General features: G+C 46.9%; 1 protein-coding gene across 10 annotated transcripts in view; it reads left to right on the forward strand.

Moving 5' to 3' along the window:
- Positions 1 to 27035, forward strand: part of NCAM1 (neural cell adhesion molecule 1) — a 104530-nt gene that overhangs the window by 41883 nt on the left and 35612 nt on the right. For 6 of the 10 annotated variants that reach the window (XM_069876428.1, XM_069876432.1, XM_069876429.1 and 3 more), the window contains exons 2-11: positions 11927 to 12001; positions 13517 to 13735; positions 14463 to 14606; positions 14997 to 15134; positions 15345 to 15462; positions 16008 to 16177; positions 17041 to 17183; positions 22227 to 22256; positions 25950 to 26100; positions 26645 to 26829. In XM_069876428.1, the coding sequence (XP_069732529.1) occupies positions 11927 to 12001; positions 13517 to 13735; positions 14463 to 14606; positions 14997 to 15134; positions 15345 to 15462; positions 16008 to 16177; positions 17041 to 17183; positions 22227 to 22256; positions 25950 to 26100; positions 26645 to 26829 (1373 nt within the window). The remainder of the gene's footprint in view (positions 1 to 11926; positions 12002 to 13516; positions 13736 to 14462; positions 14607 to 14996; positions 15135 to 15344; positions 15463 to 16007; positions 16178 to 17040; positions 17184 to 22226; positions 22257 to 25949; positions 26101 to 26644; positions 26830 to 27035) is intronic. The other 4 variants (XM_069876430.1, XM_069876431.1, XM_069876437.1 and 1 more) reach the window with 1 other exon arrangement.

The raw sequence follows: 27035 nt of genomic DNA on the forward strand, positions 1-27035 counted from the left end.
AAGGGTGTCCTAATGGTGCTAATAGTCCTAATGAATTTCTGAAACTCTGGAGGTTCTATCAATGTGGCAGTTGCGAAAGGTCTTCCAATTAACACACAACTTTAAATGTTATTACAGCCTACCCACAAATGACAGCGGTATTTCCGGAGGCACTGGTGTATTTAGCCAGGCACCAAATTCCCAGAAGCATCTAATGGGCTGCCCTGAAACAGGGCTTTGTCCTTGGGGTGTAAGGGTGTGGGCTGGCTTTGTTCACCATCATTGAAGGCTTGTGTGAAAAATGAGCAGTGTGAGCATGCCTAGAGCAGTGGTGACTGCCCCATCCCTGGAGGTGTCCGAGGCCAGGCTGGATGGGGCTGGGAGTTGTGTTACTGGTCCTGTTGTCTGCAGCGTGTTGAAGTTTTGGGGCTGGAATGCAGCTGCCCCCAAAAACTGTTTCACTGAAGAGAACCAGAGCCTGCTGTGATTCTCACTGGTAGTGTCTTCCACACAACAACACGTTTGAGTGCGTGCTCCGAGTAGGACAGCCAGTGAAGAGCTCCAACTGGATGTTGGTGGGCACTGGCACCATTGTTTAGTTTGACTTCTTGACCTGCTTGCAGTTTGACAACAAAACAGAAAGTTTGTACGCTATCTTCTCAGAGGCAATTTTGTTTCTGATTTAAATCTGTTTCCTAATCTGGCTGTCGGGTTCCATAAAGCAAAAAAACCCTGAGAACGCTCTTGAAATAGGAAAGACTGTAAGAATGTGTGGAACAGTTTGTGGTGAGCAGTGCATGCTTGAATGTCAGGCAAATACAGCACCAGCATTGGTCTTATTGTGTAAATATAATGTATGAGAAGAGGAAACTATTTTTTTGTTGGTCACCAAATCAGTCTGAGGTTTATTTATCGGTTGATTAGAAAAAGGCCATTTGGATCCCAAATGCTGCTGTCTGCTCTTTTTCAGATAACGTGGATGGTAGAGCTCGTCTGATCCTGCCTGAAGGTGGGATGAGGGGGAAGGGAGCATCCGAGCAATTGGTTGTCCCTTCCCCAGTTCAGCGGTGAACTAAAATCAGTTACAAACTTGTGTTGTTAGCTCACAGTCAGGATGTGTTTCTGCAAAGAAAGGCGACATAGGACTAGCGTCTGTGTAGAGTACGTTGCTGTTGCCCAGCACAGCCAAAGCCATCCTGCTTTGGTGACCTGGTGGCGCATGGTTCATACGCTGCGCTGAAGGGCAGGGCTGGAGGCAGGAGCAGACAGTCACTCCTGACCCCCAATTCCAGCATCTCTCAGCTACTTCACTGGGAGCACAAGCCTGGTGAATCTTGCAGCTGTTTGCTCACACTTTTCCAGATGTTGTCAATGCTGCCTTTCCTCTAGAAGTGCATCAAACACTGAACAAAAGCGCAAGCCCTGGACAGTGCTTGTTACCTAAAGCTGAGTGATTCAGGGGAGTGGGTGACTGCATTGTTGGAGATAATCATACAGACAGGGTTGTTTTTGTGGTTCCAGACAAAGAGCTGAGTACAAAGAATTCCATAGGGCTGTACTAAGAGACATGGTTGTTGCTTAACTTCCATTGCCCTGAACAAACGGCTTTACCAAAGCTTTGATGATGCGGGAGTAAAACGTTAGGCAGGATGAGGTAACTGAGCCACACAGCGCAGAGCCTCAGGGCTGCTGGTGGCCGCTGCCTGTGAGCCCATAGCCTGATTGCAGCGTGCGTGTCGGGGGCTGTGTAAGAATGGCTCTGTGTCTGTGGTAGCTGCTGCTCATTTTTTCATCTTCAGTGCAAAGGAGCTGCTCCAATCGTGATACTGTGTAACAGCTTGTGAATTATATCAGCAAACCCAGCAGATTTCATGTTAAAGTTTATGGGTGAATGAAAGAGTGGGCAGGGTTTTCCCCATGTTTTCCTTCTCTGATTTTAAACCTTTTCATTGAAAATAGTGTTTTCTTAGAAAGGTATCATTTCACGTTCCTGTAAAAGCTGCTTTGCTGCTGAGAGCATCTGCTCCATTAATCTGGTGAGGCTACTGAACAGAATCGTAGAGTGGTTTGGGTGGGAAGGGACCTTAAAGCCCATCCAGTTCTAACCCAGCCATGGGCAGGGACACTGGATCAGGGGACTCAGAGCTCCTGAGACACATAGTGTGAACCCCGGATAAGGCAGGCAAAGAGAGAAGTTGCTGCACGGTGTGGGAGCGAAGACTCCGCTCATGGAACGAACAACCCAGACCTAGGATCCAGCTTCCTTGAGTGAATGCAGTAATGGCAGTGATGAGCACGTGACACTGAAGTTAATAATTTCTATGACACAAATATTTAATTTCAAGCTTTTCAGCTAGTCCAGCTTTAACTGTTGCTAAAAACATGTCCCCAAACTAAATCACCATATAAAAAGGTTGGCTAAGAATTACTTTCAAGACTTTAAAATCAAATCTCATGCTGATAATGCTACTGCATTTGCTAAGACTAAATGACGGATTCTAGGGGAAAAACGGGACTTTTGGAGGTCATAGAGACTTATTTATTTCAGGAATTACATGGGCATCCCAAGAGCTGCAGCTCTTGCCGGGTTGTGAGCTACTCCTGTGCTGCGAGTGAGGCCATAGCTCTGTCCCACAGAAGGATGCAGTGTGTGCACACGCTGCTCAGCAGGCTGCCCAGGTGAGCCACCTGCAGCAAGATTAGATGTGAATCGTGAGCTTTTCTAAATCCTGTTTTTCTCATCTTCTCTGGGTTCTCAGTATCCCCACAATGCAGCATCGCTCACTCACATTTCTCTTTCAGCCAAAGATTGTTTAATTAAGATTGTTCGTACTCTGATTTAATGACTCCATAAAGTATCTTGGCTTACTCTGCCCCAGGTAAATGAAAATATTTGCTGTGGCAAATAGGGCTATTAGTTTTATGATCCATAGCAATAAAAAGCTTTTATCAAGAATGTCATCAGCAGAGGCATAAAACTGTGTGCCATGTAAAACTGCTGATAGGTCTGAGAACTGTAGTTTGGTTTATAAGTGTCTGCAGGAAAAGTTGCTTGTGGTGTCATTTTCTTGGTGCATCTTGTGGTCGCTTCCAGAATGAGAAGCAGTTGTGAGCGATGTTCGAACAGATCCGGGACATAAGACGGATGAGGTTACAACCTGGGCAAGAGACCTGGCTGGACACAGCTGGAATTATTCCCTTTTCTCTGCACAGATGCCTGTATTGATTTGGGCATTTCGCTTTGTCCTGAGTCAAATTAAGCGTAGAAGAGACCTTTCTGAATTCCCTGTTCGAGTTTTTGTGGCTAGACAGGGGCTGGCTCACTGATTTCGGCTGCTGAGGCAAGTGTTATCTTTCTGTGACAGGGCACCAGCTTAAACAACCTACAGGCATTTGTGGATTGGCAGATGGCCTGGTGGACAAAGCGCTCGTAAGGGTGTATGTTGGGCCTACGGAGAGTCTTTTAAATAGCAAGGTTACGCTATTTTATGGAATATCTTGAAGCATGTTTGCCTTAAAAGACGACAGCATCTAGTTTTGTTAAAACCATGAGTTGGGTTAGCCTTATCCCACCCCCAGCAGCCAGCAGCTCCTTTTGGAAATAGTTTTTTATCCCGTAAATCCACCTTGGACCTACTGTGGGTACCAGTTTATGCACCTGAGGCTGGGATAAAGTCAATGGAAGACTGTCTAGTCCTGGCTCTTGCTGGGCAGAGAGATGGCACTGCGTGAGACTGGAGCTGCCCCTGCATTTCACATGCTCTGCAGGAGCTGCTGCTGTCCCAGGCACGTAAAAATCCTCACCTGGAGCTGGAATGGTGTGGTGGTGGGCAGGAGGTGTGCCCTCCACTTATTTGTGTTGACTACAGCACGGCATGTTTAGCGACAGGATGAAGAGCATCCTCTCATGGACCAGCTCCAGGTCGCCCCTGGGCCATGATCCTGGGGTTTAGGGTTTTTTTCCTCCTCTAAATGTTGCTTTGGTCATGTCTTTCACTTTGCAGTTTGCCCTGGCACCATGGTAAGCTGCTGCTTGTTTCCTCTCCGACTCTTTCTGTTCTGATATTCCCCAAAGGTATCAACAATCCCCTCCTCCAGTCGATGGCAGAATTACTAAGCGGTTACCATGGCGATGGGGAGGAATGGGATCTGCAGACCAGCTGCGATCAATCCCAGCTGCCTCCCTTCTACTCCGGAGCAGTCAGCGTATTTTTAATACAGTGACTGTGTACAGGAGGCACGTCTTTGTCTTGTTAAGCCTTTGTTGTATATTAAATCCTGAGGGCTTTCACCATAAGCTGCTGAACTCGCAAGCTCTACAAATCCGACCCTTGCTCCAAGAACTGCGGGCGTTAGAGCCAGTAGATACCTTTTCCTGATCAATTTTATTTCTGGAATTTTGAGTTAAATTGGGGAGCTGAACGACATTAAAGGTGCAGTCTTTAAGAAGTGAAGCTATGATTCTGTCTTTAAAACTCATTTCATCCGCGTCGGGTTTTGTTTGCCAAAGGGTGCTGCATTTTCTCTTGCTTTGCTGGCACGTTGCAGGGGAATGTCATCCAGAGGGAAAGCAGAGGAAGCAGAAAACTGAAACTGGGCTGTTAACAGGTTCGCTTCTGGTCTTCAACCTTTAGCCTGCATTTTATTCCACTGACTTCCACAAAGTCCATTTGTTTCCAGGTGTCAGAGGTGGTGTCAGCAGGCAGGGCAAGCTCTTCTGGTGACCCAGTGCTTGTGAGAGGACCTCAGTGGATGCTGAACCCCTCTTCTCCCAGTTCTACTGCAGATATTTCATGCTGCCTTTAGAGCTATAAAGACTGGGTGTGTAATTCAGATTCCAGGACCTCGATGGCAGCAGCAATCTGACCTCCAGACCCCAGAATGTCACCTTCTTCCTCTGCACTGAGGCCATAAACCAGGCTGTTGTGCTGGTGCTGTTGCAATCAGGCTTTGATCGCCTCTTCTGTTACAGGACAGATGCAGATTTGGATCAGAGAATTCAGACAGCTGGAAATAGGCGTGTGTTGGGTTCTTCCTGTGAAACCAAAGGTATTCTTTGCTAGCTGCTTCTTCCAGCTACAGAGAAATGGTGGATATGTCATATAGAACGTGCTGAACACGATAACAATTCACACTGTGAAGTCAAGAGGATTTAGATCCTTATTTAGTTCCAAAGTTCCAATCAGAACCTTAAGGGTCAGTGGCAAAGTGGTGGAAGGTGAAGGAGTAGAGGTTTCATCAGAAAGTAGGGATGGAGTGATGAGCTCATATTTGTCCTGGGGCAGCAGGATTGGGTATAAGAACCCACAGTAGATCTGTAGTTAAGTATATTTAGTGTTGCATTTACGTGGCCCCAGGTAGATCTTCAATTAATGTTTTTGCTTCTGGCATGGAAGGGTGACTGCAGCTCGGTGTGGTGTGGTTCATTCACACTCGGTTCCTTCGAGTCCTTTTGAATTCACACAGATGGAACCAACACCCAGCATTTAAAGCTCTTCCCTCTACCTAAAGTGCCATGTTATTTACTGAACAGGTAGAGCCTGCTGCATTAGCCTCTGTCTCAGGCCAGCAGGGAGACACCCTCCCCGCCTGTTAACAAAATTGTGGCTTAATTTGAGCTCATTTCTTTTGTTGAGATGCAAAACTCCTTGTATTTAACTATGGATGAACGGGAAGTTGCGTTAGCGGAGTTTTTTCAGATCAATGGGGAGTTATTCAGCGATATTTGGGGGCTGGGGAACTTTGTAACCAGATAAAAGATATGGGGGAGGGCAGAGCTATAAAAAGTGTTATTGTGTGATTATGAAGAGGCCTTTTAATGCAGTTATTATGTGATGCTAAAAAGGCCTTTATTGCCTGAAGTTGGAAGCAGAATACAAATGGGCTCCCAGTGTCTGTTAAATGAGGAGTGGAAAAAAAAATAGTCTCCGTTTGCCTGAACCGCAAAGCAAAAATAACGATTCGATGGTGATTAAAATCTGTGGTGGTGCTGGGTTTGCTAGTTTGATCGTATACTGAGCAATGAAGTTTAGCAAGTAGGGAGCAATTGTTTGTGTAATTTAAGGCATAGGTCACCGTTATGATGAACCTGTTTATCCAGGTTATGATGTCAGCAAATTGTTCTGCTGATAAGGGCTGGCTAAAATGATTAAAGTTGAATTCTCCCTGGTGTGAAATAAATGCAGATGAGCATTTCTTCTCAGGTGATACCCATCTCCAGAAGTTATCTTCAGCTTCCCTGGCTGAAGGCTGCTGGGCAAACACAGCTGGGCTCTTTTGTGCCCCACGTCTGCCTCCCAGCCCTTTAACAGCTCCCAGGGGGAACCTTTGTCATTGTTTGCAAACATACTGGGAACAAGAGCCAGGGCAGATCCTGGCCTGCAGCGGACCCACAGCTTATCCAGTCTGTTTTCTTGGCTCCAGTAGGGAAGCACCACCAAGAGAAAGCACAAGAGACTGAAAAAAGCCAGGTACAATTTTGCTTCTCAACATCTCTGACAGTATGGGAGTGTGCTTTTAATAACTCCAGAAGAATAAAGGGCAGGCAGTGGATGTCCTTACTCTGGTCTTGTTTTGCAGAAGCTCATGCCAGCCGGTAGCAGCTGCGAAGAAGGTAGGCAAGTAATTTTTCAGGTTCTGGACATTAAGAGGATTATTTGTGCCACTTGAGGTCTTGAGCAATTAAGGACAGGAGGAAGCTTCTCTTATCTGACAACCTTAAGAGCTAATCATTCTTCTAGCTGGATGGGTAATTTGGAGATTGCAGTGCATATTTGTGTCTTACCTGCCACTTCTTAGACTCCTCTGTGATTTATAAGAGCCGTTTTGTAAGGGTGCTGATTCCAGTGAGTAATTCTTGGTGACCTGGAAAGCAGTGGCTGTATTTGAGTGTAAAGTACAGCAAAGCGCATGTGTGTGTGTATATATATAAAATATATTTGAGCAAATTATAGGGATTTGACCTTTCCTGGAGACAGCTGATAGAGTAAAAGTAAATAGCTTAAGCTGTGATATGTAGTACGCGCTGGCACAGCCACCTGTGTCAAGGAATTATTATATATTATATTGACAACACTCTTAGAGCTTAGATGCAGCAGTGGGTCTGCAGCCCTGAGTGTGTCAGATGTGCTTCGCCTTCGAATTTCATAAACGTAATGAGGGTTGCGTTTGATACTCTTCACCTTATTGCTGTGGTCTGAGCACGTTAGTCTTCCACATTTGTCTGTCTTGTTGCCTTTGTGCCGTGGAGAAGATGCTTCTACCTGTTGGGCTGAAAGAATTGGAGAAAGGATGGTTTGGATGGCATCTCGGGCTCGCCTTCAGTGCAGGGCGCTGGGTGAGCAGAGCAGACGAGCAGCAGGTACCCTCTGAAGCCGAGCATGTTGTAGTGACTACAACATGCCACTCCAGGGTCCCGTTCCTGATACTCCCCGCACCCAGCACCGCCTGCCAGCAACCATCACCTTGGCACTGTTTAACAGCAGTGTCCTCAACAAGATGCATTTTGGAAGACCAGATCAGTGCTTCTGACAGCAGCGGTTTGTTGAATGACGCTGGCCTTATGCGGTTTGTCTGGGTTAAGGTAAATCGAGTGTAAAGGGTGTGGATTCCTGTGCGTCAGCGTCTCCAAATGAGCGTTTGAGGGGGAGGCCTTTTTCTGTTTGTTTTTGCAGTATGTCCTTTGAGGGAGGTAAATGAACGCGAAAGAATGAAGCATAAAGGGACGTTCAGACCTTCATACTGTCTGAGTAGTCTCTAAATGCTCTTATAGGTAGATAACACTGATTCTTCCAGCAAATAAGGTTCTGAGGAGGATGTCCTGCTGATTTCACAGGGAGAGCATCTTAAAACAGGAGTAATAGGTTGGTGCAAAAATAATTGCTGTTTTTAACTATCAGTTTTAAAGCAGTGTGTCCCTTGGGCAGCGTCCCCGTGGTTTTCTGTGCTGCACAGTGATGACGTGTTTTAAATATGATGGAGTATGAAAGAGCATATGTGGATTGCTAGTGGATGAACGAGGGAACGATGAAGTCACTGTGATGAGGATGGAGGCAGCGATCACGCTGTTTTTCTGCTTGTATCAGAGGTTTGTGTGGTGTAACCTGCTCAGGTCTGTTCATGAAGTGTGGGTAGCAGGAAGCGTCTATCGATGAGAAGACTTCCCGGGATAGTATTTTCTTGTAAAGGGGATTAACTAAGCCTTAAGCTGCAGTGATGTGGATACGATGCTCTATGTTCAGCAGGCTCCTTCGAGAGAAGTCACAAGATATGATGTGCATCCCACTTACCTGATCCTCTCACGTGGTGCTACAGCGTCTCGGTCCTGGTATTAGATATAGAAATGCAAGTGTACTGTGAAGTAGATTTGTTAAAACTGGCTCTGTGGTTCCTGCTCCTTGCCGAGGTGACAGTTTCTGTGTCATGGTAATTGCTAGGCTCGAAATACACATTTCCAGTGTAATAATATTAGGAGGTTTCCTCCCGTCATGTCATGGTTGAAGGAACTGTGCTGACATGCAGGGGGGCTGTTGGTGAAGGAGTTGCTGCTGCTGTGCATAACCTTTCCAGAAATTCTGTTCCTTAGGCCTGTAATTAGGAAATTTAATGATCAGTTTGCAGCTGCAGGAGCAGAGGAAGCCCTGACTGAAAGGGGCATAATGAAGGATGTTCTTCCTCCACAAATTTTTGCCTTCCTATGTCCCAAGGGTAGTTTCTGGGTTCCATTCTCTTGAAATCCTGCCTGTCCTGTAGATGCACGGAGGAAGCTGAGCCCTTCGATAAAACAAGAGAAAACCTTGGGAGCTGAGCATTGTTGCCTGGGCGCAGATCTCCTGCCTGGCCATTTCAACTGCATTTACAGTGAGAAGGTCCCTGGTTTTGTGATTTCCTCCTGTTCTCTGCATCTACCGTGATGCAGAAATGCCTTAAAAAGATTTGAAGTAGAGCACAGATGCTGAATTCTGGGGTGATGAAAAGTTCAATGTCTTACACAGAGCTTTTTTTCTCATTTCTAGCTGTAACAGAAAGCACCTGAGAAAGGAATGCAAGGCATTAATAACCCCAGCCTTTGCCACTGCCTTCCCAGCGTGCAGCAGCTCTCAAAAGCATAGAGGAGGTCTGTTGGTGTATTTATATAGTGTAGAGTGGCAAAAAAAGAAAGAAGGTATGAATTTATAGTAGATCTCAATAACCTGAAAGCCATTTTCTCTGCACCCCACTGTCTGCCAGCGGTGCTTGGCTGAGCAGAAAGTAAGTTGATAACAGTGTAAATGGCCTTCCTCGGGCTGGCCTCGATTTCCAAGACAGGGCTGGGGGGAGTTCAATCACAGCTTCGTTGTGTTCCCAGCTGATAAGATGTGCCGGGCTCAGAAGAGCCTCTGGAACGGGCTGAGAGGGGCCATAATAAGGCTCTTGCTGTTACTCAAGAGATTGAGGGATACTTTAATGTCATCTCCTTCTGAAAGACTCTTGGCTAGGCAAGACGTGCAGCCATACATGTAAATATGAGCCAGAACACACAGCCCTCGCAGGCTCTGGTTTCAATTGAGTCTTGGCTGGGTCGTTCCCATTACTGCTGTGTCCCAGCCTTTGGGGATGGAATACCGGCATGTACCAGCCCAGCCTGCGAAAATCTGGTGAGAGTAAAACTAGAGGAGTGGCATGAACCTTGCACTATTATTGTCCTTTGTGGAGCTCGGCTGGCTCTGATTAATTGCTTCCAGTTTTCTAATGGAGCGAAATGCTGTGTCAGAATAGTTGTTGGCTAAAGAAATGAGCTCAGAGTCCTTATCAGAAAATCCTGCGATTTGTGTCCTTTTTTGATAACAGCAGGGGAGTGCTCCTCCTTTCTGTGTGCTCAGTGTTGAACCTCACAGCCCATATCTGATGAGACCCTGCCTGGAGGACTGTGTCCAGTTCTAGAATCCCCAACATAAGAAGCGGAGGAGGGCATGGAGATGATCCAAGGGCCTCTCGATATTCGTAGTTGACCTGGACTTGTCAGACCACGGAGCTGCTGCAGCATTAAGCTATAGCTGGAGGAAAGCCAGAATCCAATTACGTTTTCTGCCTACTGGATCCTAATTTATGCTTTGAAGCAGCGTCACCGCCTTCTGGGGAGGAGGCGTTGGGCGTGCGTGGGTGAGCGTTGTGGGAGGCTGCTTGGCAATGAGCACAGGAATGGGGGAGCTGTGCTTTCCTTTCTCGTGGTGTAGTACCAACGTGTTTTGAGTCAGAAAAAAAGCAGCCCTGCTGGACCATACGCAGCACAGCCAGGGATCCAGTTAGCTCCTACCCTGGCTGTCACACCAGGCTTGTGGTGAGGTTTTGTTTTTCCCTTATTGTACCAAACCTGTGTTGGTTTGATGAGTTCAACATCTTTGGCTTTTTGCTTTTGGTTTCCAAACTGATCTGTTCGTTCTTTGTCCATTAAATATGTTTCTCTCGGTAGTGGGATTCCAAATGTGGGTTCCCAAGCTGCGCTGAGGTATTGAGGGAGGAAAATTCAGATGTTGGAGAGATTTGTAGGAAACAACGGCAGAGCTGAGCCTATAGAAGAGGCTGTTTAGTCCTTGTGCTGAATCTAATAAACCTTTAGCCTTTTGTTATGTTTGACTATTGGTACTTGCTGTTTTCTTTGGGATTCATTTATGTTAAAGTAGTGTAGCTGAGCAGAGTCAGATTAACGAGAAATCAAACGGGCTGAATGCAGGAGCTAGAAGGGCGATGTTACTTCATTGAGAAGTACAAGGAGGGTGAGAGTATCCTCAGACAAGAAGCACGAGTTAAGTAAGTGTCCAAAGGGAGATTGCAAACATCTGAGAATCATTTTGATTTCTTTCAGCAACAGTGTCCTCAAATATTCTCACTGCAGTTATTTTCTAACTTGGGTTATTTTTAAATGATTCCTTTGAGTCTGTGCTCGACTCAGTTGTAGGGAGCACAGAAGGGACGATATCTTTTACTGACTTCAAGCTCCCTCAATCCAGAGAAGAGTGTAATAGATGCTTCGCCCAGGTACGTGGAGCATCTGTTCCAGCTCTGCTGCCAAAATACCTTCAGTCTCTTGCTTAGATTTGAAATAAAATAAGATCAACAAAAAATCAAGAAAACGACAACTAGAAAATGCTGATGTAAAAGCCAAAGCACTGAAAAAATTCCATGAAAAGACAGTGGAAGAGACCAAAGTATTGCTATGCTTTTCATCCCTGCAGCAGCAGGGCGTTGGGTGATGGATGAACTTGGGAGCAAGGCTCAGCCAGTGCTGTGAAGTCAGAAATCACAACCTGTCGGTGGGCGTCGTCAATGTGTACTGGAGGAGGTGCCTTCCTGATCCAGCTGTGCTCTGGCTGCATAAACATCTCCCATTTGCTAGCTGCTAGGATGAGATTTCTGACTGGCAGATCAGAGTAGGAGGTCAAGGAGGATCGGGACCCAGAGTGTGCCCGTGACTCCCACTCTGCTTTTGCGATGGTTGGTGACTGTGGCTTGTATGAATATGGTGTCGCACAGAGCAGGGAGAAGTCTCCAAAGCAAAGATGATTTGTATTTGCTGCCAGGATAGGGCTTCCCACTGGGCCAGCTCCAGTGAGAATTCAGAGGAGCCCGTCCAAGCTGCTTGATGTTCTGGAGCACACACCAAGCACACTCCGCAGCATTGCAGCGTGGTACAGACATGAACATAAACGAGTCCTTTCTGTATCATTCCATGGGGTTTTATATGGGGTGGAAGCAACTCTGGATGTTAGCAACTCATGTTTGGGTCCTCAGGGGTCTGCAGAAATGTGCATTCAGACAGATACTGGTAGGGAACAGCACCGCTCCACCCTATCCTCTTCCATTGGATGAGTAAAGGAGCCACAGGGAACGGGAAGCAGGCAAAGCTTTTATTTGCTGAAGATCACTCTTAACTGTCTAACCATCTTCTGCTTGCTCATTTCTTTTCCAGCCTCTCTACAAGTGGACATTGTTCCGAGCCAGGGGGAGATCAGCGTTGGAGAATCCAAGTTCTTCTTATGTCAAGGTTAGTCATGGCTCATGGCATCAGTCTCTATCTGGGGGTCCTGGGGAGGTTGATCCATGTATTGACTCTGGGGTAAAAGCTCCAACACTAGGTTTAGCTGCAAGATCATTTGCTCTTTCTTTCTCATGGTTTCTAAGGCTGAGTAGCGATGGCAACACATGGTGTTTACTGGAAACAGTAAATGTGTTCTCCCTTGAGAGCTGGTAACAGAAAGCAGCTCCAGTAAACAGTTTAAAATGAAAAAAGCAGGTACTGAGGTGTTGTCCCTAAGCTTGAACAACAGCAGCAACAATGGCACGCACCATTCCACGGCTTTTTGATCATTTGAGTTTAGAATTAAGCCTGTTGTTTGTCCAGATTGTTTCTCTAACCAGCTGCCAGCAGCAGCTCTGCAGTGGGGGGTGACTTGGGAGGTGTTACCTCTGTAACTGGGGGTTTTGACGGCACCAACTGCCCCAGGCTGTGTTGCCACAATCCAGGTGCCCCAAAGTGGCACCTACAATTTTATGGCATGTTCCAAATTAGCATCCTTGTGTCCTCCTCCCTGGAGGGGTTCAAGGCCAGGTTGGATGGGGCATTGAGCAGCCTGATCCAGTGGGAGGTGTCCCTGCCCAGGGCAGGGGGTGGAACTGGATGGGCTTTGAGGTCCCTTCCAACTCAAACCATGCTATGATTCTTCTCAAGGGTTCTCCTGAAAGCCACTGGCCTGGTTACTAATGGGTGGAATTAGTATGTTGGAGCACTGACATGATACCATCCTGGAGCAGGACATGGAGCACACGGTTGCTAATAGTGAAGCTTTGGGAGCACGATGCTGTCAGGTTCACGCTTTCTTGGCAGCACCCTGACTGGGACAAGTAACGAGGTTGTCTCATACAGGAGTGCTTAATTGCACAGTAATTTGTTAATGCCAGTGCTTTAAAATGAAAGTGTACTCTGAGCAGGTGCTGTTGTGGTGGTATTTATTATTCAGAAAACTGGAATCAACTAAAGCCACTCCACTAACAGGAGTTGGTCCCAAATAAAGTTGTCTATGGAATGCAGGGATGAGAGCTGCAAGAAAGAGACGGCCCAGAGCCGTTCAGTAACAATACCGATTCAGGCTGGATGCTGCAGGAGGTTTAAACTGCTCAGTGCCAGCAGTGTCACTGTTTCGGTTTGCCAAGAGCCCAGCTAGGCTGTGGAGCTGAAGCAGGAAGAGATCTGTATTTCCTGGGCTGATCTCCACGGTGGAGGGACTGGGACACAAGATCCCAGGATATGGAGAAGACCATTCTGGGCTGAAGTGAGGGTACCCCCTTAGACTATAAACCCACCCTGATACCGATTTTGCAGGACAGCAGCTGACTATTCACGGTGCTGTGAGAGAGTTTTCTTTGCTTGCTCCTCAGGTAGCAGCAGCCCTTCCCCCTGGGTCAGTCTTCCACGCGGTGCTCCCGGTTGTATTGAATTCCCTCTGTGCAGATTTGTTGGGAGCTCATTTTAATTTGCGCTGTTTTCTTTTCTTGTCCCTAGTGGCAGGAGAAGCCAAATTCAAAGATATTTCCTGGTTTTCCCCTAACGGTGAGAAGCTGACACCGAACCAACAGCGCATCTCAGTGGTGCGAAACGATGACTTCTCCTCCACCCTCACCATCTACAACGCCGACATCGATGATGCTGGCATCTATAAATGTGTTGTCAGTAGCGCGGAGGAGGGAGACTCCGAGGCCACGGTCAATGTGAAAATCTTCCGTAAGAGAGCAGCTCTGAGGCTATTTTCTGGTCTGCTTTGCACATGTATGAGGAAAGATTACAGAGGCAACCATTTCGCCTTCCTAGAAAAGGCTATTTATAAAGAGGAAGGAGAAGAACAAAAAGAAAAGGGGCCGCGCGATGCAGCTTTCTCATTTCTTGGTTTTGAGGGGAAAGTGGGATGTAGGACCTTAGTCTGTCAGGGTGTTACCAGCTGTCTACTGCTCTAATTCTTCTGAAGGGCATGGGAGCAAGGGGTAGAAGGAGAAGATTCTAGCACATCATGACTATCTGGGAGGAGTAAGCAGAGAGCAGCTTTTGAGGGTGGCAGACATGCTGTGAGATAAGACTGGTCTTCACTAAAGAGGATCCCACCATCAGAAGTGTTGTACTAAGCTATTGGCATGTTGTCCAGAGAGCCACGGTAGCAGCTTCTCCACTTCCTGCTGGGAAGCTGAGTTCACATTTTCTCTTTGCAGTGTGGACAAATCCCTGAGCTAGGGAGAGATTTACCTGGCTGCTGTGCCTGGGAGGCAGGACTGGAAAACGGGGGTCCTGCAGCACAGTACGTCAGGTCAGGCACACCTTTATCCTTCCCTCAGGAACGTAGGGATTTCTAGAGAACGCGTCCTCTGGGGTTTCTTTGCTTTCCTCAGGCTTCAGACAGGAGCACAACTTGAGGTGTGCTGACAGAGCTGCAGTGACTTTCTCCTTCTGTTGTTTTCAGAAAAGCTGATGTTCAAGAATGCTCCCACTCCTCAGGAATTCAAGGAAGGAGATGATGCTGTGATTGTGTGCGATGTGGTCAGCTCGCTGCCTCCTACCATCATCTGGAAGCACAAAGGCAGAGATGTTGTCCTAAAAAAAGATGGTAAGGCACGAGAGGGGTCTTGGTCCTTGTCCATTTGGGGGTCAAATGTCCATCTCTCACCAGGGCTCAGATCTGGCTCATACAAGGGGCTTGGGAGAACAAAACAGTCGTGGTCCCAAGGGGAGAGAGAAGCAATTTGAACCTAATGCGGGGTGTTAGGATGTGAATTTAGTAAATCAAGGTGCTGTGGTTTGGCAGTGGCAGTGCAAGAATGTTCCCACAGAAATGGCCATCGGGCTTTGACACTGGAATAGGCCAAGGAATACTGGAATTTTTATTACACTAAGCTTTGTCTCAGCCTAGAAAGGGCAAGGAGAGGAGAAGAACCTGTTACCTGCAAGTGAGTGTTCCTGAGAATCTTTGCATGAACCTTCCTTTTGTCTTTTCTAGTTCGATTTATAGTCCTGTCCAACAACTACCTGCAGATCCGGGGAATCAAGAAAACAGATGAAGGGACGTACCGCTGCGAGGGCCGGATCTTGGCTCGTGGGGAGATCAACTTCAAAGATATTCATGTCATCGTAAATGGTGAGCAGTTAACGCAAGGCTGGCGTGAGGGCGGGATACGAACACCTTCGCTCCAGGCTGCTGAAGGAAATGTTACCTTAGATTCACACTCAGGATTTACCATCAGCCTGCTTATATGTATTGTGAAGATTTAGAGCGAGCCTTCCGGGGCTCACTGTTCTTCACATCTTTTGTGCTTTCTGACCTGAATGTGAATTCCTCCTCTTCTAGTACCTCCTTCTGTGCGCGCCAGGCAGAGCACCATGAACGCCACTGCCAACCTTGGCCAGGCTGTCACCTTAGCATGCGATGCCGACGGCTTTCCTGAGCCAACGATGACGTGGACAAAGTAAGATGCTGTGTGCAATGTCCTGATTGTGTGTGAGCGTGGATTTTTTTCACCGAGAACTGGAAAACCAGGCTGGAGGGAAACCAACATTTTAACTGGAATAGGATTAATTCATGTTTCTCACAAAAGAAAGAATGTTCATAATGGAATTGTGGTTAGCTCTTGTGTGTTGATGCCAGTAGGCAGCTCAGCACCACAGCACCACACAGCCACTCCCTGCACCCCCCCCCCCAAAGTGGAACGGGGCTAGGAATCAGAAGGGTAAAGTCCCCAAACTCGTGGGCGTTTATAGCTCTTGTGTGTAGGCTAAGGTGTGTGTCAGGAGGCGAAAGTTTCAACTATCAAGAGCCCTAAGGAAAACGAGGGATTAGGAACAGATCAAAATACAGGCTTCATTGCCCAAAGGGAAAGAAAATGGTGGTGGTCCCTCTCAGCCTGAGGAGTTTCACTGTAGTAACACAGTTCTAGCATTAACAGCAAGCCTTAACGAAGTACCCTTTGATTGCTCCTCCTCCCCGACACAGCCTCTGCTTTGTGCCCTGCAGGGATGGAGAGCCGATAGAACAGGGCGACGATGACGAGAAATACAGTTTTAACTACGATGGGTCCGAGCTCGTTATCAAAAGAGTGGATAAGGGTGACGAAGCAGAATACATCTGCATTGCTGAAAACAAGGCTGGCGAGCAGGATGCCACTATTCATCTCAAAGTCTTTGGTAAATACACTCTTACTGTCCCCCCTTTCCAAACCGTTTGGCTATTGGTAGCTTCCTAGTGCGAGCTGAAAGTAACCTGTTATCCCAGTTAATGGATGTGGCTTATCCACAGCTGCTTCTTTCCCGAGTGATGCTGTGCACCCCTGCTGTCATGCTAGGCAAAGCGGTTTCTATGTATACGTCTGGAACGGATGCCAACTCCATTCTGCTTCCTTTCTGATAAAAGCAATCCAGTCCTGGTCAGGAGGCATTGTGAGATTCACAGCCTGCTGGAAATATCTTCCACGCCTGGAGGGCTGAATCCTAATCCAAGCAAAGCTGCTATTAAAAGGGCTTTAGCGCTTCAGTGGGACTCACTATAACCTGGACAGGGAGGTGAACTCCACCCCACCGCTGTGTGAATGACCTCAAGCCTGCAGGAATGAATCAGCAGCTTTCCTACCTTCCATGAATCTGGGAGCACTGAGGAATATAATTCTCCCTGTCCCATCCCTCTGCAGCCACTTGCCAAAGCTGCTTATCAAAAGGCTAATGTGGGGCAGAGAAAGTAGACAGCAAGGTGGCAGACTGAGCTGATAATCCCAGGGACTGATAGTTTGTATGCTGTTAAATGGGTTCTGCTCTGGACATACCTTCTTCCAGTCCTGTCTTGCAAATCTCGGTTGTAAAGCATGTGTAGAAAAGCCCTTCTGCACGGAGATGCCCTCTTCTCAGCGTTGCTCTGCTCCCTCTCCCATATGGCAGTAAACTTGTGCCAATTCAGAAGCCTTTTTTTCTCCACTGTGGTTTGTTTCAAATGTTGCTGTTGACAGGTAAGCTTCAGTCTGAGCCCCAACTGAATCAAAGTCGTGTTTTCTTTTCAGCAAAACCCAAAATCACCTACGTGGAGAACAAAACAGCCATGGAGCTGGAGGATCAGATTACACTGACTTGTGAGGCGTCTGGGGACCCAATCCCTTCCATCACTTGGAGGACTTCCACCCGGAACATCAGCAATGAAGAGAAGGTATAACCCTTCCCAAACCCCATGGTCTCATTTGCTGGGATCAGAGCAGATTGTATCTGCCTGCCTCTGCTGATCTGAGGATGCATGATAGCCGCACGCGGGTGCACACGGCAATCGTGGTGATCCCCCTCTCTAGTCAGACCATGTGCGGTCCCACACAGCCTAAAGGATCAGTTCTACAGCTGAAGTGATGCCATAGGTGTCGTTTTGTACAGAGCCTTCTCAGGTCATAGCAACTGAGGACAGGCTTTTTAATTCCTCCTGATATCACCCTGATTAAATTAACTGTAAAAGCTGCAGGCATTGGACCTTTTTCAGAAGGGCCCTGCAGTTGTAGGAAGCTTGTGAAAGGGATTTTCTCTTCCGTTTCCAGTCTGAGAGGTGGGAATGAGCACCTTGATTCCAGTGTTGTGCATGTTGTCGTCACGATGATGATCTGGTCCGGGAGGGTGGCAGGTGGAGAGGTGTGGGGTGTGATCTCTCAAAGATGCAGTGGACCAAAATGAGCCTGTTAATGCCTTCTTGCCCTGCTGTATTGTATCCTGACACCGCATGTACCTGAAGCACAAAAGCCTGGCTGCCTTTGTGTTCACCTGTTCCGTTGATCACATCAATACCATTTTGTTCTTAAAAGGCAAAAATAATTAGCAGTTTTTCTTTTAAAGAAGAGCGCTCTTCTTTTCATTGGCCACAATTCCCCTTAACTAGACAAGATGTGCTGTATTACTGTAGATATCTCATAACAGTTGCATAAAGTGAGCAGGAGACATAGTTCAGAGCCAGAGAAAGCCTTGAACACAAGTTGGAATAAGGAGTTGTTGCTTGTTAATAATCTTTTAACAACAGAATGCCTCGAGGCTCAGCTCTTGCATGTACCAGGGGCTCTGGCTCGGTGTGAAGGCAGCAGTTGATAGACTGTGGAAGCATTAAAGCGATAGTGATGTTCCCTGTCAATCATCCACACGGCTGCCATTCTGCGCTGCAGCTTCTTAAACGAGCTTGTTTAATTGCCTCCATGACTCAGCTCTGCACCACGTTGTTAATGTGTAACTTAATATTCAGGGTGTCAAAGTTTTCCAGCCTTAATTCCTTCTTAACATCTTTTGGATTCACGGGCTGGTGTAAATCCCTGCAGTGTTTGGAGAGAGATTTCCATTGCTGTCAGAAGCTGCTGGCCTGGGCTCACAGTCCGGTGTGAATGGGGGATAAGGTTATTCGTGCTGTTGTCTCTGTCTGGGAGAGGGCTGGGAGGAGCTGCCAGGTGCTGTAAAGCTTCTAGCACTGGAGTTGGGATTGCAGCCATGGAACAGGCTTGGACAGGGAGGAGAACGTGAAGACTAAAAGAACAGGAAATCAAGTAGAAGTTAGTAGGAGAGCCCCTTTGCAGGGAATCCCTTCTGCCTGGCTGAACTACAACGAGATCTCAATGCAAAACTGCTAACCATTTTTGAGACTCCCATATATCCTGTTTGATGCTGTTAAGTTAGTGATCAGTGTTAAGGAAATGTTAATACTCCGATTGTGCCTTATATAGGTGGGGGAAAGCAAAGGTTTGAGGTACCACCGTGTGTTTTAGGTACTGGTTCAAACCTTCAGTGCAAAGGGGTTTTTCTATCCCGTGCCACACACTTTCTAGGTAGGATTTTATTTGTGTGTGTGTTTTGTTTTCTTTTTACTTTTTCCCATTCTAAATCTTGTGTTGTAAGTTTAGGTGAATGGTACAGATGTCCAGAACAACCTCAGGTCAAAAGAGCTCTGATAAATACTCTATTACATCTGCAACCAAATGCGTATCTGCAGCTTACTGTCACTGGGATAGTGCAGGGAAAGGGATGGTCTTCTACGTGGGACAAACAATACTGTGTTTAAAATGATCCAGCCCTACTTTTGAATATGCTGTAGATGTTGGATGCATCTGTTTTGCTGGATGTTGTTTGCTTTTGTCATCATACTTCAGTCCAGATCTTAAAGGTCTAGATGTTCTTTAACTCCTATGAACAGCTGGTACTGCAGGAAAACCTACCCAAGCCCCTAAACCAACAAAAACCTCCTCTAGCTTTGAGGTCCCCTCTCGTTCTTTGTCCAAGAACAGAGACAGTCTGAGCTGTGGACAAGGGGCTGGAGATGCTGAGGCCCAGATATTGCGGCTGACAGTGTCACAGCTATTTAACGCTTCCCCAAGAGCCCTGTTGATAGCCTGGCACGTGTGGGAAAAGATCCTCCTCCCTGTGGTTATGCATGAATAATATGCCCCCCTTGGACAACCAGCCTGTTGCTTTGAGGGTGGTCTGCACAGGTAAGTGGTGGTGACAGCACAGATGAGCAGACCAGGCTTCCAGACACCAGCACGGGGGAAGGTTCCTCTCCCTAGAATGCAGCTTGCGTCCTTCAGCCCTGCAGAGAGCGCAAGTGAAATAAATAAAAAGAATTTGCCTTTGTGGTTTATTTTGGTTGTGAATGCAGGAATGTGCTACTCTAGGAGAATCTTTTGCCCTGTCAGGCTGAGATTCCTGTCTGTCCCTACTGCAGAACACAGCAAGAACTAACAGGCCTGGAAGATCATCAACATGATGATTTTGAAATGCTTTAGCTTTATCTTTCCTTGAGTATTTACGGCTGTGCCGTTGCAGGGAGGAGAGATGCGTTCTCTGTGAATGGTACCAGATGTAAAGCTGATCCAGCCACTGTGCCATGTTCTTTATCACCTTCAGGATGCTCCACGCCCTTCCAAGAGACCTATTTTAATTCCAACCCAAACCATTCTGTGACAGTATGATTTTCTGGGTTACTGTTACTGACCAGCAGCCTCTGTCAACTCTGTCTCGTTGGCAGCTAAAGCAAATAGATAAGTTGTTAAAAGTCTGGAACTCTTTAGATGAAAACAACTTGATGGAATCCCAGCAGGATAAGGAGTTCCCCTTTCCGGGACATAAGTGCTGGGTTACTGGTGTTGCAGCAGCACGCTAGGGTGTGCTGACCAGGAGATATGAGGAGCTCGTCCCCTTGCACAGCTTGCACTGTGTCACATTTAGTGGTGAACTAATTAAAAAATAAAAAATCGATTGAAATAGGGAAGAGCCAAACCCTCTGCTGATGCAAACAGGCGCTGTTGCAGTACCTCTAGTCAAGTGCTTCCAGGTGTGATGCCTCAGATCTAACACTTCAAAATTTAACTGAAGTTTAATTTCTGGATTGTTTTGGTGTTTTGTTTCTTTTTTAGTGGACGATATCCTTTGAATACAATTCCCTGTCTTAAACTTGTATTCTACTTTGTATCTTATGAGATGTACATGGGACTATCTTTGGATTTAATGATCCAGGCAGTAAATGATGTCGCGGTTCCCAGGGATTCCCTTGTTAAATGGGAGCATCTTTAGTTACAACTTATTCCAAAGGGAAGATACTAGCATGCACGAGGCTCTTGGCTCTCCCTGCGTGGCACTGAGTAGGGCTTGTGTGTCTTTGTCTTGGTGAGGGAGAGTTCGTGTGAAAATCCAGGATGGGGGATGTTGTTCTGCCTTTTTCCCCACACCCACGAGTGCCATTACAAAGAAACGGCAAACTCTAGGAATATGGGAACAGGCTTTTTTCCTCCTTCATCTTCCTTTAGTTTGACAGTTACTGAACACCAAAGAGTAAAAAGATATCTCCTGTATTTTTTTTTTGTATAAAATCCCTCTGTGCTGACAGCATAGAGGCTCAGAGAATGGGATCGAAAGGGGGTTTGTGTGGGTATAAGCAGCAGTTTCCTGCCAGCCTGGCTTGCTTGGGTACGGAGTGACTGGTGCATCCAAGAGGGATTATGCTGAATTATATTTTGGTTGCCTGTTCACCTTTCAAGGATCTTGTGCACAACAGGATATGTGTACGGAGAGATAATCAGATGATGGGAGTGTCCTCGCCCATGCAGAGGCTGGTGAGCCTTCAGGTGGCTTCACCTCTAGTTACAAGCGAGTAACTCACTTTTATCAAAGCTGTTCTAAAATGAGACTATCTGTACCATATGTTAGTGCTGAAGTCTCACAGTGTTTGCGAGAAGCACCGTGGAAACAGTGCTGTGTCGTTTATTCTCATTTCCTAAGCTTTCATCTCCATTTCTGTAATGTCACTCCTGTGTACACTGTTACGTCCACCTCAGCAGCACTTGTGCCATCATGGCTGTGATATTAGCAGGTGATTTTTGACTCCTGAACTGAAATGGATCAAGTTGCGATTGAAATGGAGACCAGAAGAAAAATATTTGGAAGATAAATTATAGGGGAAAGGTAGATCCCAGCCACTTTGGTCTTTATGACCCACAGTGAGCATGGTCCACCCTGTTGGTGGCTTTCTCTGAATGGGGAATGTGTGTTTATGGGTGAGGTTTGTGCATGTTTCGCTGATGCCTGTTGTGTGGTTGTCTCGAGCCCAGTAAGGACGGGGGACACTCATCCCTAAGCACAAAGAGCTGGAGATCATCAGCTGGAGGTAGAGGTCCTGCCCTGCTGTCTCCTGTCCAGGAACCTACTGGTTCAGTGCTCTGCAGCAAAGCCCTTGACTCACGGCCCCGTATGCATGTAAAAACCTTTATAAACGCATGACCACATTAACAATGCAAGTGTTAATGTTCGTCGGTGTGTGCGGGTGGCTAACGAACCAGTGTGAGCAAACCAGTTCTGTAACCGTCTTTGCAATTTAACGACCTGGGCCATCAGAATCCTCTCCCCAGATGCTGGGGGAGCAGCAGGTCTCTAGGAACGGTGGGATGTGACAAAGGGAACAGTCACTTGGTATGTAAAACCAGAAGTGGTCTTTAGGTGTCATTAGCCCTTGCTTAATCACTTTAAGACCAGTTTATAGGATGTTAAATTTTGAATGCAAATCCAAATTGAGGTTATATTGGGAAATGGAAGTTGCCATCACCCCACACATGAGCTGTTCAGCCAGAAGCCTGCATGTGCACAGAACGCAATGTGGTGCGTGCGCTGTGATACCGAAAAGCAACCTTTGATAAACTTTTATTGCTTTTTTTCTGTTGTTGTGTTCTATATCTGTTCTCTCCAGGCTTCGTGGACCCGGCCCGAGAAACAAGAGGTATAAGATTACCAGACCTTTAGCGAACTTTTTAGTTGTTTGGTTTTGTTTCTTTTAAGCATTACAGATTAACAAATCTCTAATCCAGTAACCACGCCAACTAAACCTGCATTAATGATATGAACAAACTAAATATCAGTACATAAAAGAAATGGCTTATAGAATTAGAAGTTGCTTGACACGTAGTGATGCGTTTTTGGATGAGCAAACCAGCTGTGTTGGGAGTGAGGAATTTTGGCAATTAAAAATAAAACCAAATATAAAACCTGACAAATATGGCTTTCACCATTTTATTCTATGCTACCAGCAGGCCTCGTCTCTCTTCCAGATTTTTAAGAATTAACAACAGTGCATGTTCTGGGAAAGTATTATTTTCCAAAGATCACCTCTTCTACTCAAGCCAACTCATCTGTTTGCTCACAGTACTCCTTACGTTTGACCTGCTCTTAAAGGACAACTGCATCATGTTCCTTTTCCAAATCAATGCAGATGAATCTTTCACAAGTTATATTTCTCCAGAAAATGCTCTAAACTGTTAAATTATTGTCTTTGATTTGCAAGGGTCAGCGAGGGGATGTGGGATAACGGAGTAACTCGGTGCAAATGTGGGTTTTTGCTGTTTTATTTCACATCCAGTGCAGTAGTTTAATAACAACCGCCTACCTCTACCTGCGTGTGATTTGTAGCATTCTTCCTTCAAAGTAGACCGGAAAGTAGGTTTCCAAGCAAATAACAGGGATCAGGTGCAGAACGACATTAGCTATCAGAGCTGGGTGACTTGTGCTTGTATTTTTAGGACCAACTTTGTGGAGTCTCTGGGTATTCTGAATTTTCTTTTGTTTTTAAGCTGTCTTAAACCCTAGAGAGTGGTGTGGCCAGATGAAGTGAACCTCGAACACCTTTGTTTCGCATGGGGCTGAGAAGGTGTTGCCCATCCTTAATTCAGAATAATCAGTTGGAACAGATGAGCTGTGGCAAGCGAAGACATCGAATGTTGAGACCAGTTTGCGTTGAAGAATGTGGAATTTGAGTAGTCGCATCTTTTCAGGCTTCACGTTAACTCCTATTGCAGTTGTCTCCTCCTTCCCCCACCCGTGTTTTCACTGTGCTCTCAAGCTTTTTATTAATATGAGCGCTAACACTATTAAGCTTGCTGTCACTAAATTTCTTACTACATCTTGTCTTTAGATATCCAAGTGGGGTTCTGTGAGAATGGTGTTGAAGCTTGTGTTGCTACATCTTTAGAACAGCTAGCATGGGGTCTGTTAGCAGGGAATTCCAGCAGCAGGGAGTTTGGTTCTCAGGAAGCTGAGCGCATATTTGGCATTAAGTCTTTTACTGATGCATCGGCTGGTTTAAAGTAAAGGAGATTTTCTGAGCTTCAGCCATAGCAGCGTGTTCATGGTGACTGTGTGCCACGTGGCATGGTCAGAACCTGGAGAAAAGTACCTTCAGGTGTCTCAGGAGAGCTGTAGTAATCGATGGTGTGGAGAGCCATGGTTCCCTTTCTGCAGAGTGACCGTTGCTGTGGTGTGAGTCTCTGCTCCTTAAGTTGTCTCTACATTAATGTAAAGCATTTTGCTGTCCAAATCCTCGAAATCAAAGAGGATGGTGAAGAAAGGTAGAAGCAGAATTTGGTTGTGTTGAGAGCACAGTGGGCTAATGTCGTGTTAGGGGATCTTTCCCTGGTTCTAGGAAATGATGCACGCAACACCACGCGTACGTGAAAAAAAGAACTGTTCGCAGCAACACAGGGCACCAAGCACGAGAGAGGGAGTGGAGTTTGTAGCTTGTGGCATTGGTCAGGGATTGCAGGAGACCTCTGCAGGGTAGAAGAGAGAAGAAAAATGCTGCATATAATCAGTTTTATGTCATCAAAGGATGCTATTCATGTGCACATGAAATTTGACTAGCTCAAATAACTAATATTCAGAACTAGCAGAGGTGATCACATTTACTTGTACTCCATCAGTCTTGGAGGTTGAGGGCTCTAGTGCGGAACTGAAAGAAGCTTTGGGCCCAGAGGATCTGACCACTTGAGATACCAGACATTGACCTTGTGCTACAGCTCTGCGTTTGGCTGGCTAATATCCTCAGGGTTTTTACACATAATCTCTATGCTTGTTCTGTATCTTGCAAGAAAATTAATGCTGTTGGAGCACTAATTGCAGTGAGTGTAGCAGGCTGTAGTGGCAGGCACAGCCGTGAGGGAACCCAATTTGTTCATTTGTGCCTGTATCACTTCGGAAACTAGATGAAAGTTGATGCTTTACAGCTTCCAAGCTGAAGCACGAGGACCAGGAGCTTGTGCAAGCACCAAAGTGGAGGGAGGAGTCCATGTCTTCATGTGTTAAGGGAGCACTTGGGCTTTGGTCACAAACTGGAGAGGGAAAAAAGGCAGGGTGGGGTGGGGTGGCTGGGTGGCTGCAATCCCTTTGGGCAGAGGGTAGCTTGGATTTTACATTCCTTGTCTCTGTGATTGACAGCCCCATGCTTTCTTGCATTTGAGACTAATTTCTGAACTAGCATGTGGCCAGTGCAGATGGCTCTAGAATTCTCTTGAAGTATCACAAGATCCTGAAGCAGGGTTGTCTCTAGAACGGTCACAGAGTTTTCTTGCCCTGTTCACTGTTCCTTGTTCTCTTCAGTGCCGTGTTCAGGTGAGAGATCTGAGCTTCCCTTGCGCCTGGTTCAGTTCTGAGAGTGAGTCCAGAGGGGGCCGCGTGAATGATCCAAGGACTGGAGCGCATCCTGTGCGAGGACAGGCGGAGAGAGCTGGGGTTGTTCAGCCTGGAGAAGAGAAGGCTGCGGGGAGACTTTAGATCAGCTTCCAGCACTGAAAGGGGCTCTAGGGAAGCTGGGGAGGGGCTCTTGATCAGGGAGGGCAGGGACAGAACAAAGGGAATGGTTTGGAGCTGAAAGAGGGGAGATTGAAATGAGATCTCAGGAAGAAATGTTTTGCTGTGAGGGTGAGGAGGCCCTGGCCCAGGCTGCCCAGAGCAGGGGTGGCTGCCCCATCCCTGGAGGGGTTCAAGGCCAGGCTGGATGGGGCTTGGAGCCCCTGATCCAGTGGGAGGTGTCCCTGCCCATGGCAGGGGTGGGACTGGGTGGGCTTTAAGGTCCCTACCAACCCAAGGCATTACATGATTCTGTAATCTGTTCTCATTAATGACCTTTCAAGGATGCTGAAATAAAACAAGTATTGGTGAGAGAAGGGGGAGGCCAGAACTACTGAAGTGGGAGCACAGTAGCTGTTGAGGCGGTTTTCTGTAAGACTACACTGCCACAATTTTTTAAGCAGAGCTGGATCTCTATGATTCTCTTTGTGGGAAGAAGCTCAATGTTACACTTGCTGATCTTAAAGGTCTTTTCCAGCCAAAACAATTCTGTGATTCTGTTACCCAGCTGTCCTCAGACACGTACTAGCATCTGACGCTTTGGTCCTTCATTCCATTTTTTCCCTTCTCGTGAGCGCTTTGAATTGCTGCAGTTGGCCCTGTGCAACAAGGAATCTTCTTGTTGCTTCTGGAAATGCCTCTGTGTGCCCAGGATTTCCCTGGCCTCAGGTGTTCCCTTCCGAAGCACTGAGCACTGGAGGGCTGGCGGGAGGTAGACTTGAATTTGTTCCCATCCCTTTAGTCTGCTTTGCAGGCTGAGTCCTTGGCCTCTAAATCTTTTTTCCTTTCTTGCCAGACCATGGATGGACGCATCGTGATACGTAGCCATGCCCGGGTGTCATCCCTGACCCTCAAAGACATTCAGTACACAGATGCCGGCGAATACGTCTGCACAGCCAGCAACACCATCGGGCAGGACTCCCAGGCCATGTACCTTGAAGTGCAGTGTAAGAAGTGGAGGATGCAGCAGGGAGAGGGCGTTGGTGTGTTTAGAGGGGGATGTTCTCATTTCCTGTGGTGAGCCTGAGGCACCTACAGCTGGGGAGACGTGTGGTGTTACAGGTAGAGGGTGAGGGAAGCTACTTGGTCTGAAATAACTTTGTTGGAGACGTGTTGCTGTGTGCATACATGGAAATGTTTGCTCTGGCTGTCTCCAGCTGGGATGCCGTTTGCACCTTGGGAGAATTATGGGTTGTGAATCTGCTGCAGTCCCTTCCTTTGGGTGCATCAGAGTTCTTCCCAGTAAGCACAGCATGTGGTCTGCTCCTCCTCCTGTGCTGTGTTAGGAGCAGCCTCTGGGACTGATTAAGTTTTCTCCTTACGTCCTTCAGCAAAAGATGCCACTCACCCTCCTGGATGAGTAGGCAGTTCCCATTTCCTATATTAGGTTCCCTTCCCCACACTAAACTGGATCCCAGAAAAGTGAGGCTGACTGGGCTACTGTAGGAGATTTTCTGGCTCAAATTGCCTTGACAAATGTCTGTCTTTCAGATGCCCCTAAGCTCCAGGGCCCTGTGGCTGTCTATACCTGGGAAGGGAACCAAGTGAACATCACCTGTGAGGTATTTGCTTACCCCAGTGCTGTCATCTCCTGGTTCCGGGATGGGCAGCTGCTTCCCAGCTCAAACTACAGCAACATCAAGATCTACAACACTCCATCAGCAAGCTACCTGGAGGTGAGGAAAAGCAGGGAGGGAAGAAGGCATTTGCAGCCAAGGAGGCTCGGTGCTGTCAAATAATTTATGTTCCTGATGTTGAATGAGTTAAGATTTTTGTCAGGATGCCCTGTTGGCAGACAGAAGTTGAGTGGTGTCTCTGGCATGTAAACATTAGGAAAATGGGGTAATAGACGACACCACCCCCTCCTTGCCTTGGACTTTCT

Source organism: Phaenicophaeus curvirostris, chromosome 25, assembly GCF_032191515.1.
Source record: "Phaenicophaeus curvirostris isolate KB17595 chromosome 25, BPBGC_Pcur_1.0, whole genome shotgun sequence".
In the NCBI taxonomy this organism is placed as follows: Eukaryota; Metazoa; Chordata; class Aves; order Cuculiformes; family Cuculidae; genus Phaenicophaeus; species Phaenicophaeus curvirostris.